Source organism: Peromyscus maniculatus, chromosome 16 (assembly GCF_049852395.1).
Source record: "Peromyscus maniculatus bairdii isolate BWxNUB_F1_BW_parent chromosome 16, HU_Pman_BW_mat_3.1, whole genome shotgun sequence".
NCBI lineage: Eukaryota > Metazoa > Chordata > Mammalia > Rodentia > Cricetidae > Peromyscus > Peromyscus maniculatus.
Genome location: NC_134867.1, coordinates 27422789 through 27437294, shown reverse-complemented (window position 1 = coordinate 27437294; position 14506 = coordinate 27422789). Strand labels below are relative to the sequence as shown.

The following is a 14506-nucleotide window of genomic DNA, read 5'->3' as shown; positions in this document are numbered from 1 at the left end:
AGAATTCTCAACTAAAAATGTCATAAATTTATAACATGGCCAATATTTTTGTTGAAATGAGCTTGCTTAGTAAATTTTTAGAGTCAAATGACAGAAAAGCAATCTACTTATAAACATAAGATATTATAACCAACTTCTTTGCTAATTAATCTTGTATCTCTATTATTGTTTTAAATATGGTTCTACATGTTGGCTTGGTGCATAATGAAAGAATCAACAGAATTACACATTGTTCCAAAGTTATCATAAACTCAGAGAGGGACTTAACGTAATTGACAAATTACAAAACAACACTAAAGCTGATTTTTCTCATCTGTTCACTAGTGTACACATTTCCTTTTCTCTCATATGGAGCGCACTTATTCTTCTTTTATGAATAAGGCACCCACAGCACTTGTTACCTTAGAATCTCTCACAATTAAATAGCATAAGAAGACTGAATTAGTGGTTGTTTTTGTTTCCAAGTTGACTTTGAGCAAGGGACTGTACATTATAGAGTGAAATCTGCTGATCATGTGAAAATTTATAAAATTTTCAAAGTTAATCATAATTCAACTACAATTTAGTAAGTAAGCTATAATGTATTAATTGATAGCTTGTATGAATTATTTTCCATTAATACTTTATTTAAAGATACATGATATTAAATCATTTGACACATTTTTTAAATTTTACAGTTTTCTGTTTATTTTCACTTTCATTCAACATAAGCTTATGGATACAATACTGTATATTAATTCAAAGAAAATATGAGAGTTCTACTCTCGAGCAAATAAGATACTGGAAAAATATTTACTCTATTTTCACTCTCAGTAAAAAGTTTTCAGCAAAACTATAGCTCAAGGCCTAAGTCCAACAGGGAGATAAATTCAGATGAATTGACATGGCAGTTTAAAATTTATTCTTTCCTGGAAAACATCAAAAGATTTGCTTTGCAGTGATTTCAGAAGTAAGTCTTCAATAACAGATAACTTCTGCAATGTGAGAAGGATCTATGAGAGCATCTTTGGTCTCAGCAATAGAGCAAGGCAAGGTAATGAAGCTTTGCAAGATGTATGTGAGGAACAGTATATCTCAGGAGTTCTGGGTGTCCAAGAGGCATGCCACATGTGGCTAATGCTGACAGTGTTTCCCTTGCTAATGCAATGAAACCCATTAATCTCTGAATAATTAAAGTCCTCAACAGGAACTTTCACTTTACCTGTGTCTGGTGAGGTGCTCCTAAGGCAACTTAGTCCACCATTTCTCTTCCTAGTCTTTGAACTTTACCTCTTTAAATCTTTGTATACCTTTACTGCATACACACTTAATTGTTGGTATACCAGGGATCCCATTATTAACTGAAGCTTCATATTCTATCCTTGACTTATGGTGTAGATGTGCCAAGATCACAATTCTGTCCTATGTTCTAAAGATTCCTATCGTATCTCCATTTCAGATTTTACTATTCATTTCAGGCTTGTGTTCTCAATTGTTCAATTAAGCAACTTCAAACCCAGCCCTCCTCAACTCAAACTGGCTAATCTCTCCTCCCCGCTTGCTTTTCATTAATCACTCTTTACTTCACTAGAAATCTGGAAACAATTTTGAGTTTTCTCTTTATTTCTACTACCTGCTTATTCAAATATTCTTAATGTATTTCTGTTTTTATTCCTTAGATATTGCCTGTGTATGTGTTTGCATTCATAACCCTCTTGTCAATACAACTCAAATCTTCATTGTCTTTTACCTGACCTACTGTTGTGATCGAATGACTGACCCGGGGTGTTATATTTATATTAAAACTCACTAAAAAGCCATAGTAAATCATCAATACATGACACTGAATAAACCACTTTATTTAAATTCTTTTTCCTCCAGCAATTCATAATATGAGGTCCCACCTCATTAAAATGACTAATCCCCATGATCAGTCTTCAGTATTCTTTTCGAAATTCACCTTCAGACTTTATGTGTTGCAATAACATTGCATTGCACATAATTTTTTTGAATGAATTAACTTGCTTTACTGAGTTGATATTGAAGAAAAGATATCAAATTAGGTGATCATGGCTTTCATCTACTTTCAGTATGATTGTCAGATACAAGGGCTTATTAAGATTTATCTGCATTGAATTGTATTTAACATACAAATGTGAGTATATCATACATACAAGAAAAAATTTCTCAACATCAACATAAATAGGAAGTATTTCACCATAGCTTTCTCATGGGGAAAATGGGAAAAAAAAACTTTTTAAATTTCCTGCAGATTTTTCCTTTCGAGGCAATCATAACATTATTTTTCTATTCCTTTCTTAATTCCTAAATATCTTTAAATAGATAGCATAATCTAAAATAGTCTTAGACATATTTTATTTACCTCTTTTGGGATGCTTAGAATGCTAAGAAGAAAAAATTTAAAATGATCTTTTACGTGAAATATTTACCAGAAAGCCAAACACCTGTCTAGTGGCATCCTAATCTAAGTTCATCTTTGTCCCTCAGTCGGTAAAAACTATTGTTCTATTCAGAGTGCAGATTCCCCTTTACAGAAAGCACCTTGCTTAAGTGTTATAATTCTAAGAGGTCCCAATATTTTCTAAGACTGACAGTCTTCATATGGAAATAGACATTAAGTATAATTATAGTCAAATACCATTAAAAATCAAAATAGGATGTCTTTGAATTGCAAGACAAGTTTTATTTTAAAACAAAATAATGTATTGTCCAGGAGCCATGGATTTACTACAAATTTTGTTTGTTTCAGTGGGTATAACATAGAGTGAAGGTTAAGACAAAAGAGAAAAGATGGCTTTGCTGAGCTGATGTGCTGTGGGAGAGGAGCTGAGGCCACAGGAATCATTGCACATAATTCTAAATATACCTTTTCTAGTATTTGGTAGTGGAAGAGTGAACTTATTAATAACTATTTCACATCATCTGATAATTGATGAGAAAACATCATTCTTATTTTCCTACCATATATGCCCAAAGACCTAATCAAATTCCTTCTAAAGACATTTATGCACTTTGTTAATTTAGTCATTCTCATTTTAAAATAGTACCTTTAAAATCCTAGTGACCTTTGGGCTAGTTACATTAAATACATCAAAATAATATCTTATTATTCCAAGGCTAAATTGCAGTATGTAAGCATGATATCAGGGACTTTTGAAACTGTGTACTATAATTCACCTGTTCACCAAAATCCTGGCATCCTCCACATTTAGATAATACTCATTGCCCAAGATGCTAATGGACATATTAAACGTTTGGAGTGATGATTAGTGAGTAAGGAGAGGTGGGGCATTTAGGTTCTTAAGGAATGTTTAAAAGAACAATAATAAAATTTAGCAAACAATGAAAATAAAGCAAACCATGTCTCCCTCTTCCTGTTCATCACAAGCCTAACTAAATTACATTACAATCTAGGAGTGGACACAGCGGTCCATTAGGATTGCACAGGAGATTGAGTTGTCTGCAGCAAAGCCTGGCAACTGGGATTCGATCCCCAGAATTTACATGGAGGAAGGAGAGAAACTACTCATGCGAGTTGTTCTCTAGCTTCTACAAACACTCTAGACAGTGTTCGTGCCCTGTCTCCAATAATGCATAAATAAATTTAAAGACAACTATAGTTTCTTTTACATTAATTGTGTGCTCTGAAGTTGTACAATTCAAATCTACTCTTTTTCTTTCTTAAAACAAATGTAGAGAAAAGAAAATGTCATCCCTTAACACCAAACAAAGTTTGAAGTACTCTGTGGTATGAGAAGAAAAATTGATTAGGGCTTTCTATTGATTCTTGACAGACAGAAAATATATTTACTTAGATGAATTGTTTATTCCTAAAGTTTAATCACCATAAAATAAGGCTTGGTGAATTTTGCATTAAAACTATAAATGAAAAGATAAACGGGGAATTCAAAATGTTGGTAGCAGGTCCCAGGTGAAACAACTCATCCTTCACTTTAAAAGAAATATTTAAACGCCCAACATTATGGACCTCCAGGAATTTTAGTGATGTACATGACCCATGTGCTTTTCCAACAAGTAAGCAGTAGTTCCTCTCTCTTGTTCACTTGGTCTAGTCAACATGACATCATCAACATGATGGACCACTGTAGCACTTTGTCGAAGATACAGGGAATGGGGGAGCAACATACCTATGAAGTTATGATACAGGACTAGAGAATTACTCTGTTTTTGAGGTTGTCTAGCTTTTCCAGCTATAAGCAAATTGCTTACAGTGGGCCTCATAGACAGGTATGAAGAAAAAAAAAAGCATGTGTAAGATGAATAGCTGCAGACCAGATACCAAGAGATATGTTAGTCTCCTTATGCAAGTAAACCCCATGTGGTTGAACAGTTTCAATTGGAGTCACTATTTGATGAAGATCAAGATAATCAACTATCATTTGCCATCCATTCTATGTACAAGATAAATAGAGTTAAAGGTAGGTATGGTGGAAACCACTATCACTGCCTTTTTCAAGTCCTTAATCAAGACACTCACTGATGTAATCTTTCTAGGGATGAGAGATAGTATATGGTTCAATATTTTCTTTGGCAGATGTAGCTCCAGTGGCTCCTATTTTCCAAACACAGATCAGAGAATCAGCATGATGATTCTTTCAGATTCAAAGTGTATCTTTGCCAATTACCTATTTTGATACTGTAGAAATAACCACAAGATGAGTTTGAAGACCCCTTAAGCCCACTGTTAGTCAGACATTGGCAAAATTTCCACTGATATGAACTCCTTACGGTTCTCCTTCAACTGGAGAGATGTAATATTGTGTGTAATCTTCTGTAATCAGAAGTATAGACCCATGCAGGCTCCGTGATTGTTGTTTCAGTCTTTGTGAGCCCCTATGAGCCCTGCTTTGTTGATTCTGTAGGCCATGTTCTCCTAGTGTCCTTGCCCTTCTGGCTCGTACAATCCTTCCTTCCCTTCTGAGGAGTTTCCTGAGCTCTGCCTAATGTTTAACTATGGGTCTCTGCATCTGCTCCCATCAGCTTCCAGAGAAAGCCTCTCAGATGACAATTGGGCTAGACACCAATCTATGAGTATAGCAGAATATCACTAGGAATCATTTCATTGACTTTTTTGTCAGTCAGTCAATTTTGGTTTAGCTATACACTAGGTCTCTGAGCCACCCATCTTCAGATTCCTGGCTATCCATGCAGTGTAGAGCATGGGCTCACTCTCATATCCTCTATTACTCAGAGTCCCTTTAAGGTCACCCTTATAGGTTCCAGGAAGTTTCCACTGCACTAGGTTTCCACAATGCCCCCTCAAGGCCCACCTATTCCAGTTGTCTCTCCCCATACTTTCTCCCCCATTCCTCCCTCCCCCTCCTGAGTCCTTCTGTTCCCATCCCCACCCACACAAGTTCACCCACATACTCTATTGTATTTCTCCTTCCCTGGAATATTCATGTGCCCCCTCCCCTTTTAATCTAACTTCTCAGAGTCTGTGGATTGTAGCATGGTTATCCTTTACCTTATGGCTAATACCCACTTACATATGATATATATCATGTGTGTCTTTCTGTGTCCGGGTTGCCTCACTCAGGATATTTTTGTTTTATAGTTCCATCTGTCTGCCTGCAAATTTCATGATGTCATTTTGTTCTAACAGCTAAGTAATACTCCACAGTATAAATCTAGCACATTTTCTTTTCCCATTATTTAGCTGAGGGACATTTAGGTTGTTTCCAGTTTGGGGCTATTATAAATTAAGCAATGATAAACATAATTGACCAAGTGTCTTTGTAGTAGGATGGGGCATCCTTTAGGTATATGCCTAAGAGTAGTATAGCTGGGTTTTGAGGTAGATCAATTCCTGTTTTCTGAGTAACTGCCATATTGAGTTTTCATAATGACTGTATGAGTTTGCACACCCACTAGTAACAGAGGAGTTTTCCCCTTGCTCCACATACTTACCAGAATTAGGTGTAACTTCTGTTATTGATCTTAGCTATTCTTACACGAATAAGACTGTAGTTGGATTTCTTTGGGGGGCTTCCAACTCACAAATAATGATATGGAGACTTATTATTAATTAGGAAAGCTCAGTCTTAGCTTAGGCTTGTTCCTAACTAGTTCTTATAACTTAAATTAACCCATAGTTTTAATCAACATTCTTCCATTATCTAATGTGGCTAATTATCTCATCTGTGTACTGTCTATCCTAATTCCTCCACGTCTGGCTGGGGACTCTGCCTTTCTTCTTCCCAGAGTTGTCTCTCTGTCCAGAAGTCCTGCCTACACTCTCTTGCTTAGCTATTGGCCATTCAGCTTTTTATTACATCAATCACAGCAACGTATCTTTATATAGTGTACAAATATCCCACAATATAAGATGGAATCTCAAAGGAGTTTTGATTTGCATTTCCCTGACAGCTAAGGTTGTTGAACATTTCTTTAAGTGCTTGTTGGCCATTTGAGATTCCTCTGCTGTGAATTCTCTGTTGTGATCAGTACCCCATTTTTAAATTGGTTTGTTTGGTTTGTGGATGTCTAGTTTCTTGAATTCTTTACATACTTTGTATATTAGCTCTTTATCAGATATGGAGTTGGTTAAAATCTTTTCCCATTTCTGTAGGCTGCCATTTTCATTCAAAATATTTTGATCATATTCACTCCTACTCTTTCCAGATTCAACCCTACACCTCCCCCACATAATCACTCTTTTTATTTTCTCCTATTGAAAATAGACTTTTTGAACACAGTTTCCCCTCCCCCCTGACCCTCCCAGTTCTTCTCCACTTCCCACTAGAAAGAAGAAGAAGCTGGAGGCTGAAATCAGTGAAGAATGGAAGCAATGGTAGCTACAGCAACAACTACAAAAGGAATAGACACATTCATCAGCAAGAAGTGGCATGGAAAAAGGGGACAGGGGAGCGAGCACAGGGAGAGACAGCTAAAATTAAGGGCCATTTGACACTACTATGGAAACGTAGAGCAGTAGGAGCTTCTTAAATTATATATTATATGCATATTGGAAGGCAGTCTAAACAAAATTGCCTAATTAGGGAGGAGACAGAACCCCAACTAGCTATCTCTTGTTACCAAATGAAGCTTCCAGTAGCAGGAGTGGGCAGCATCTAATTCAGTTGTTGGCCAAAGGGGTCTGTGGGAATCCCAAACGAACAACCGAGGCTGTTGCCAAAATGATTTGTTGCCCTCTACAAACTGACTGCAAGTTTCCAGTGCTGAAGAAAAGACCTATACACCTCATGGAACGTGGAGAAGTCAAGCTGCTGTACACATATAGTCTTAACCCTTACTCGACTAGTGTTCATGGTACTGGAAAGTCTTCTACACATACTATGAAACATAGTTCTTAGAAGCTAATTCTTTCTATATAATGTGAGTGCAAGGAATTACCTCACTTCTGTTTGTCCTCTGTGTTTTTTTTTAAATTTTTTCTCTCCGTTTCTCCTTTGTGCTTGATATACACATTTACTTTCTTATTGGACACAATCATTGTTCTTGAAATAGTAAATAATAAATACTAATTTGCTTGCTATTTTAATGCATTAATTAAAAAAGATGTCTTCATTAACTAAGTATTCTGGGAGCATAGGCTAGTGAGAAATAATCAATGCTAAATACACACATACATTATAAATACATATATCATAACATTATATGGACTCAACGGGCTATATTTGATTATATATATATATATATATATATATAGTGTGTATACACATACAAAAATAATTAATGAAAAATATAAGGCCATGAACTTGAAGAATAGTAGCTAGGGGTATATGGTAGGGTTTGAAGAAAGAAAAGGAAGGGAAGGGAGAAATTTAACTGTATTCTAATCTCAAAACTAAAGAAACCAGTGGGTAAAGAAATAAAATCAAAATTAGAATCTCATTCAAAAGCCTTCAAGTCTATGTATCTAAAACATGTGCATTAAAATAATATCATCATTGGGTAGCAAGAAACTTCCAATTGAATAGACAATTTGATATTACCACTGGAAAGACTAAACCTTTTCAAAGAGATAGTACTATGATGTGTACCTTTATTTATTTATTTATTTATTTATTTATTTATTTATTTATTTATTTGTTAGTTAGTTAGTTAGTTGGTTCAACAGACTTTCAATATACAGTCCAGGCTGATCTCAAACTCAAGCCTCAGCCCTCCAAAGGATAGCATTTTATATATAAACACCAAGTAGGCCTAGCTAAAGAAATAAAATTTTTTAAGTTTTATTTGGGTAACAGTCTAAGGAAAACATGTAAATTTAAGCTGTTCTCCCTTTAAGAAACTTGTGTTTTCAGCATCTGACTATCAGTGCCTGCATTCTCAGTCTCTGAGCATTTTTTTTCTCCAAATTTGGCTCTTGCTTTGTTCTTCATATTCTTTTATTTAAAAATCTAATTTTATTTATAGTAAAATTTATTTCATTCATGTTTGTTAAACTATTGTACATTTTCCTTCTTTTTTTCTCTCTTGGTTGATTTCTATGATATTGTTTCAGAATGGATTAATACATTACTAAATTTTAACTTTGTTCCATCTATTTATTTTAATTAATAACCGGTTTATTCTTAACTAATATTGGAAATTAATAAAAAATCTTCTGTGAAAAAGGATGATTTTTTAAGGCAGAGTAAAAAAAGAAGAAAAGAAAGAAAGAAAGAGAGAAGGAAAGAAAGTAAAAAAGAAAAAAAAGAAAGAAAGAGAAATTCTAATTTGCTTTTGAACTAAATGTTTTCCTCATTCAAGCGTTCCATTTGGGGGTTAGAATGTTTCCTTAAAATTTACTTCTTTTTATTTCTGTCAAGTAAATATTCAAACTTCAGGGTGGTTTTTTTTTTTTGTTTTTTAAGCAAATACATCAAAGGATAAAATCCATCACATCTTTGTTTTTCCTTGTTTTCTTCCTTCATTTTTTACTGACCACTCATACCTTCCTCCCTCCATTACTCTCTCCCACTTTCCCTTTCTTCAGGGATAGTTACCAATGGATATTTTTATTTGCCTGATGACTTCTTTCAAATATTGATTGATGTGCTTACTACACTTTGCATTTGATTAAAATGGAAGCTAGACTTCTGGTTTAACTGAATTCCAGTTAGGTGCTTTGACAAGAATACTGCAGAATATTGAACACACTGCACGTTCTCTCAACCGGAAGCAGCATCTCTCTGAAGGACCCAGTGAAGAAATACTTCTCTTTCCAAAATGAGTAAAGCCAGTAGCAGACTCACTTATTCATTTAAAACTGCGTTTTCCTCTTTGCAACTCTCCATAGGGTTGGTGGTCATGACATTACTCAATTCCACATCAGTTCTTCATCTCATAGATGTTCAAATTCTCTGAAGATTCTTTCTCAAAACAGTTACTTCAGCTAGAGGCACTGATTTTGTATGAAAATTTTCTGCTCCTTTGACGTTTAACTAGGTAAACAGCAAATCTTCAACTAAGAGTAATAAATCTTAGAGAAACCATGAATCTGAGGATATAGCACTTTAAAAGATTTTACTATCACTTTTGGCTACTTATGATGTGGGATGGGTTTGTTTAATATTTAAATGTTTCTCAAGCGTGACGGCACTGTCCTTGAAGTTCATGAAGACATACTAAGTTTGAATTTTAAGGTGCATCTGGTTGACATTTGTAAGATACTGTGACTCCAGCAATAAACTGGAATGTAAGTCAATTAATCATAGTACCGTCAAGTGCATTTCTTTGTAGCTTGTTTATAAAAACACAGCATAAAGGAATAAAGTAGAAAAGAGTGTGGAAGAATCAGCCTGGAGACTGAAGGGATTATTGCTTCTCTTTTTTGGTTCTAATTCCTTAAGATTAGATTTAAAACAGATTTCAATCGCATTATAGAGAGATGAGAAATATTTTAAAAGCATTAGAGAAGAGCTTGTTTAGAAGCAATATTTGGTATTGAATGCATTCCCAAATGCTTTTATGTGCAGAATAAACATTTCAGGCTGGAATTCTTATTTAAACCTTATCTTTGCTTTGCAGCCGTGCACGGAAAGAAAGAAGAGAAATCCAAGACAGTGGAGCAAGGTAAAAAAAAAAAGTGAAGCAGGTTGACATTATCTTCTTTAGAAAGAAAACAACACGAGGAGGAAAACACTGGATTCAGACAGGTGGAAGACAATAACCTTTAAATCTCTTGCTCCATAGCAATGTCCCTGCATGTTTTTCTGGACAGGAGAATGGGAGGCGATTATCTGGCCTTGTCTTTCTTTTGTGTATCAAGCTTTGAGTATAAATTCAGAACAGGAAACCTGTACCTACTGCTTTATTACACCAGCAGAGATGCTGAGAGGGATTGATAATGAGAAAATGAGCTGGGTAACGAGTAGACACTTTCTGCTTGGTTTTTCGTTCAAAACCACCTCACAGATTAAAGGATAAACATGATTTTTCCCTATTTATGAAAAATAATTTATATTACTTTAAAAATAATTTGTTAAAGTTAACACCCTGGGGCAAATGGCAGCAAAAGTTATTATAGTTTATGTGATGACTTCGCTTGTTGATTCATCCAAAAGGCCTGAAAATTTAATATTATACATCATAAAGTCATAAATATATATGTATATAACCATATATATATGTATATATATATATATGTGGTTTAATGTAGCTATACTACAATATCACTCCAGCATATGCTTTAAAAATGCTTCTGAGCACTGTCATTTAAACATTGAGAGCAATATTGTGCTTATTCCTGCAGCTCAACTAAGTGAAAAGATTTAGAGACTTTTACAGAGAAAATAGCATGATAATTATATTGATAAAGTTTTTCCATTTATTTTGGCTTCTGGATACCACCAACAATTTTAGGTGTCAGTGCACTATTTGAGGCAGCTTTGTCTGGGTGAAAGCGCCTACGTTAGTGTCTGAAATACAAAGCACAGGCTCGTGCTTTGGCTTGTTCATTTATGTGGCTTTCTGTGTGCAAATTTCTTACTCAAAATGAAGACAGTCGTTCCCAAGCCACTTTTCTGACAAGATATTGTGTAGCTCAAATAAGAAATCATATGTATAAAGGATGTAACAAATTATAAATTCCTAAATCACATATATAAATATATACTTCCTTAGGTCTTTTTTTCTCATGAAACAGTTTTGTTAAATTATCAAAGCACACTTTAATCCACTGAGCATCATGGTTTTCTGTTCTCTAGTCATAGCAATGACTTATCATAGCTTGTTTTACTTCTTATTTTTCTTTTTCTTTCTTACATATTTTTGTATTCAGGATTGACTTTAAGGCCTTAAACATGCTGAGCAGACACTGCACCGTTAAACAGCATCCACACCTAGCTGGATGCTGTAAATCACTACAGCATGGTAAAAGTAGACTGACTAGTAATGGAGAGCATGGTAATAATGAGTGGTGCCTAACATGATTGATAGGAACACTGCCTGTTTGCTTCTGACAGTGCTACTTTTCTTCACTCATTGATGTTTCCTGATGCTGGCAATGGCTCATTAGGATGTGAACTTACTATTCCAGATTATATTTATCATAATTTTATTAAAATTATATTTTATCTTATGAAAGCTTAGGATTATAGGCTTACATAAAACAAAGACAATTATTTTTGTAATAATTGTAAACATTTCAGTTTTAAATGTGTGAGAATGGCCTCTCACATTTTAAACTACAAACATAACAGAAAATCGTATATTTAAACACATTGCCATTTTTGTGGGTGGTGGTACATTTATGTCAAATAGTTGATGAGAAAAATAGATATGAGTAAAGCAGAGAGTTTGCATGTGAAAAACACCTAACTCTGATCTATGTGTTTCATGATAGGATTCTAATATTTAATCTTAAACTGGTGTTTTGGAACTATGTTTTCATTTCTCTACAACACAGTTTTAGTTAACTTAAAAAATATCCATTATATAAATGAAGTTTATAATGCATTGAGAACAATCAAATATCATCAAAGATACCTTTTTATTCATGTAAGTTTTAACTTGTGGGCTTCCTAGGGAAAACATCATGATTTGTATAACTCTTGTCAGGTTTCAATGTGCTGTGTGCACTGAATCTTGTGCACATTGATCTGCTGGGTGTAGGTGCATCCCAACTATGCATGAATATGTTAACTCCAGCCCACTTTACATTATGGGAATGCATTTTTGGAATAGGTAGAATTAATTACTCATGAACCTAATTTAGAAAAAGAGACATCATCACATATAAGAAAGGGGAGACTAGGAGGACTGAGAGCTACAGAACTAAAAAAAAAAAAGCTATTTTATTTTTAGTTTATAGTGCATTATGTTATTTTTATTTTTCTCGTGCAGATCTAAAGTTGGCTAGATCATAGATTTGAGGATTAAGATTTTGTACATCCTTAATTTTAAAAGCCATTTAATTAGGAACACACACACACACACACACACACACACACACACACACACACACGGATGTATTTAGACATATCAGAATAGCTCTCAATAAACGTCTTCCACAACTGATAGGGCTGTGCTTATGAGAGGAACCAGTGCGGCAAAGTTAAAAATGTCACATATGTGCTGCCATGAAGCGATGCATCATTACATTTCATACACCGTGTCTTAAGAGAGTGCATTGTGATTCAATGATGTAGTGCTTGTTACTAAAAACTGCTCATTTGTTGATATTTAATTTATCAAAAGTAGATGTTTTTGTGTTCTTTTTTTCAAAATAGACCTGCAATCTTAAATCCCCCTTCTTTGTCTTTCATTTTTTCTCCTTCTGAAGGAAATGACTGATGCATTTTTCTTAGTACTAGCTGATGGAGAGGAGAAGCCACTCTAAAGAAGCATAGTGAGGTACAGGAAGAGGACAGACAAGACAATTATTTGGGGTCTCAATAGTAGGGTTAGAGTAAGTTTTCTGCAACAAAGGCAAGGTGGGGAAAATAGTCACCATTTTTGTCATCCCCTCTGATTCATGACATTATTGAGGTCTTGTTTAGGATTTGTTCTAAGAGCCTATCACTATGGCCTTCCAACTGTGTGCTCAGTATTTGTTGGTTGATTGCAAACACAGAGAAAATGTCAAGAAAGAAGTATTAGCTGACCCAGATCAACAACTTGAGCCCAAGACACTGTAAAACTAAAAGATTATTCTATAAGTCAAGGTTCTCACCGAGAGAGTAGGCAATATTTAAGAAGTTAGATTAAATCTTTACCATATCAATTTAAAAGTAGAACTAATTGAGGAAGATGAATTCTTATTCATCAACTCTATCAGTTCTTATATATTTATAGTTGGTTCTTATTCTTAAGAATTTCTGTGTGATGAACAATCATAAGGACAAATATATGGAAATTGTTATTTATTAATTATAAGTATGTTAATGTGAACTTAATAAGGCAAAAGGGAAGAGAAAGTTAAATAATTGTTTAATTATGCAAAGTCATGTACCAAGTTCAATAAAGTATACCTTATCCTAGCTTTCAAAACACATTTACAAATTTAGGGAACAATAAAAAGCTAATACTTTTTCAAATGAAAAATTTCTGATACTCTGGTAGAAAGTTGTTAAATGGAGTATTTCTTACTTCAGAATATTATTATTTTATGGGAGGCCTTGTCTAGAAAGCCTCTTGCTTTATATTATAAGATTGCAATGAAAATCATAGTTTATAATATTAAATGCTTATGTACACTTTGGTACCTTAATGTAAATTTAAAAGAGTAATAACATATTTATTCCATCCTCTTAGAAAATAAAATGACTTTACATCCCAGTTAATTTGAAACATGACAATTCTTTATGAACAGAATTTGGTTTCCAAATACCAACAACATGAATGTGAGCACAATTACTGATCATTTTATGAAGGGTAAAATATGAGAGTATACATCAAAACCATATCAAAGTTAATTTCCTAATAAGTTGTTCACTTTTGCCTTAAATTTAGAAATGTTTCAGCACTCATAAGCAACCTAATCTGTATGCATGTGAATGATTTCTGTCTTTCTTTGGGTTGGATGTGATTCTGTAAACCATATTACCCATATAATTGTAAGAGCCTTTAAATTTGTCAGGATAACCAGTGGAAAACAAGTACATTGTATGTGAATCATTATGTTCCTCTATCTCAGTAGATATTCTCAATCTTTGTGAATGCACTGGTCATTTTTGAATCTGTGATGTGTAATTACTGTAGACTTATTCTGAGATGGTTAAAAATATCTGAGAGCAGTGGTTTCCTGAGACAGTCCTGCATATTTGAATGACTGTGTTTATATTTCCTGGTATACCACAGTTATTTCATCTTTAAAAAGTCAATGGAGTAAAATTAAAGGGCTTAGTCGACCCAATTGTATTTAATGATTTGTGTGATGTGTGATTATAAAATAACAAATTTCCATATGTTGATTAAGTCTTGTTGTTGACCCTCAATAAATTTTAAATGGTAATAACAATATGATTGGTTCCTGTGAATTTCAAACCTTTGAAAATAGTTTTACTTCAATTGTTTAATATTTATTGAGCGCCCA

At 34.1% G+C, this 14506-nt stretch overlaps 1 protein-coding gene across 20 annotated transcripts in view; it reads left to right on the top strand.

Annotated features, from left to right (window-relative positions):
* The window catches only part of Trdn (triadin), a 373213-nt gene that overhangs the window by 247145 nt on the left and 111562 nt on the right, over positions 1 to 14506 (top strand). For all 20 annotated transcript variants that reach the window (XM_076552516.1, XM_076552525.1, XM_076552513.1 and 17 more), the window contains one exon: positions 10000 to 10044. In XM_076552516.1, the coding sequence (XP_076408631.1) occupies positions 10000 to 10044 (45 nt within the window). The remainder of the gene's footprint in view (positions 1 to 9999; positions 10045 to 14506) is intronic.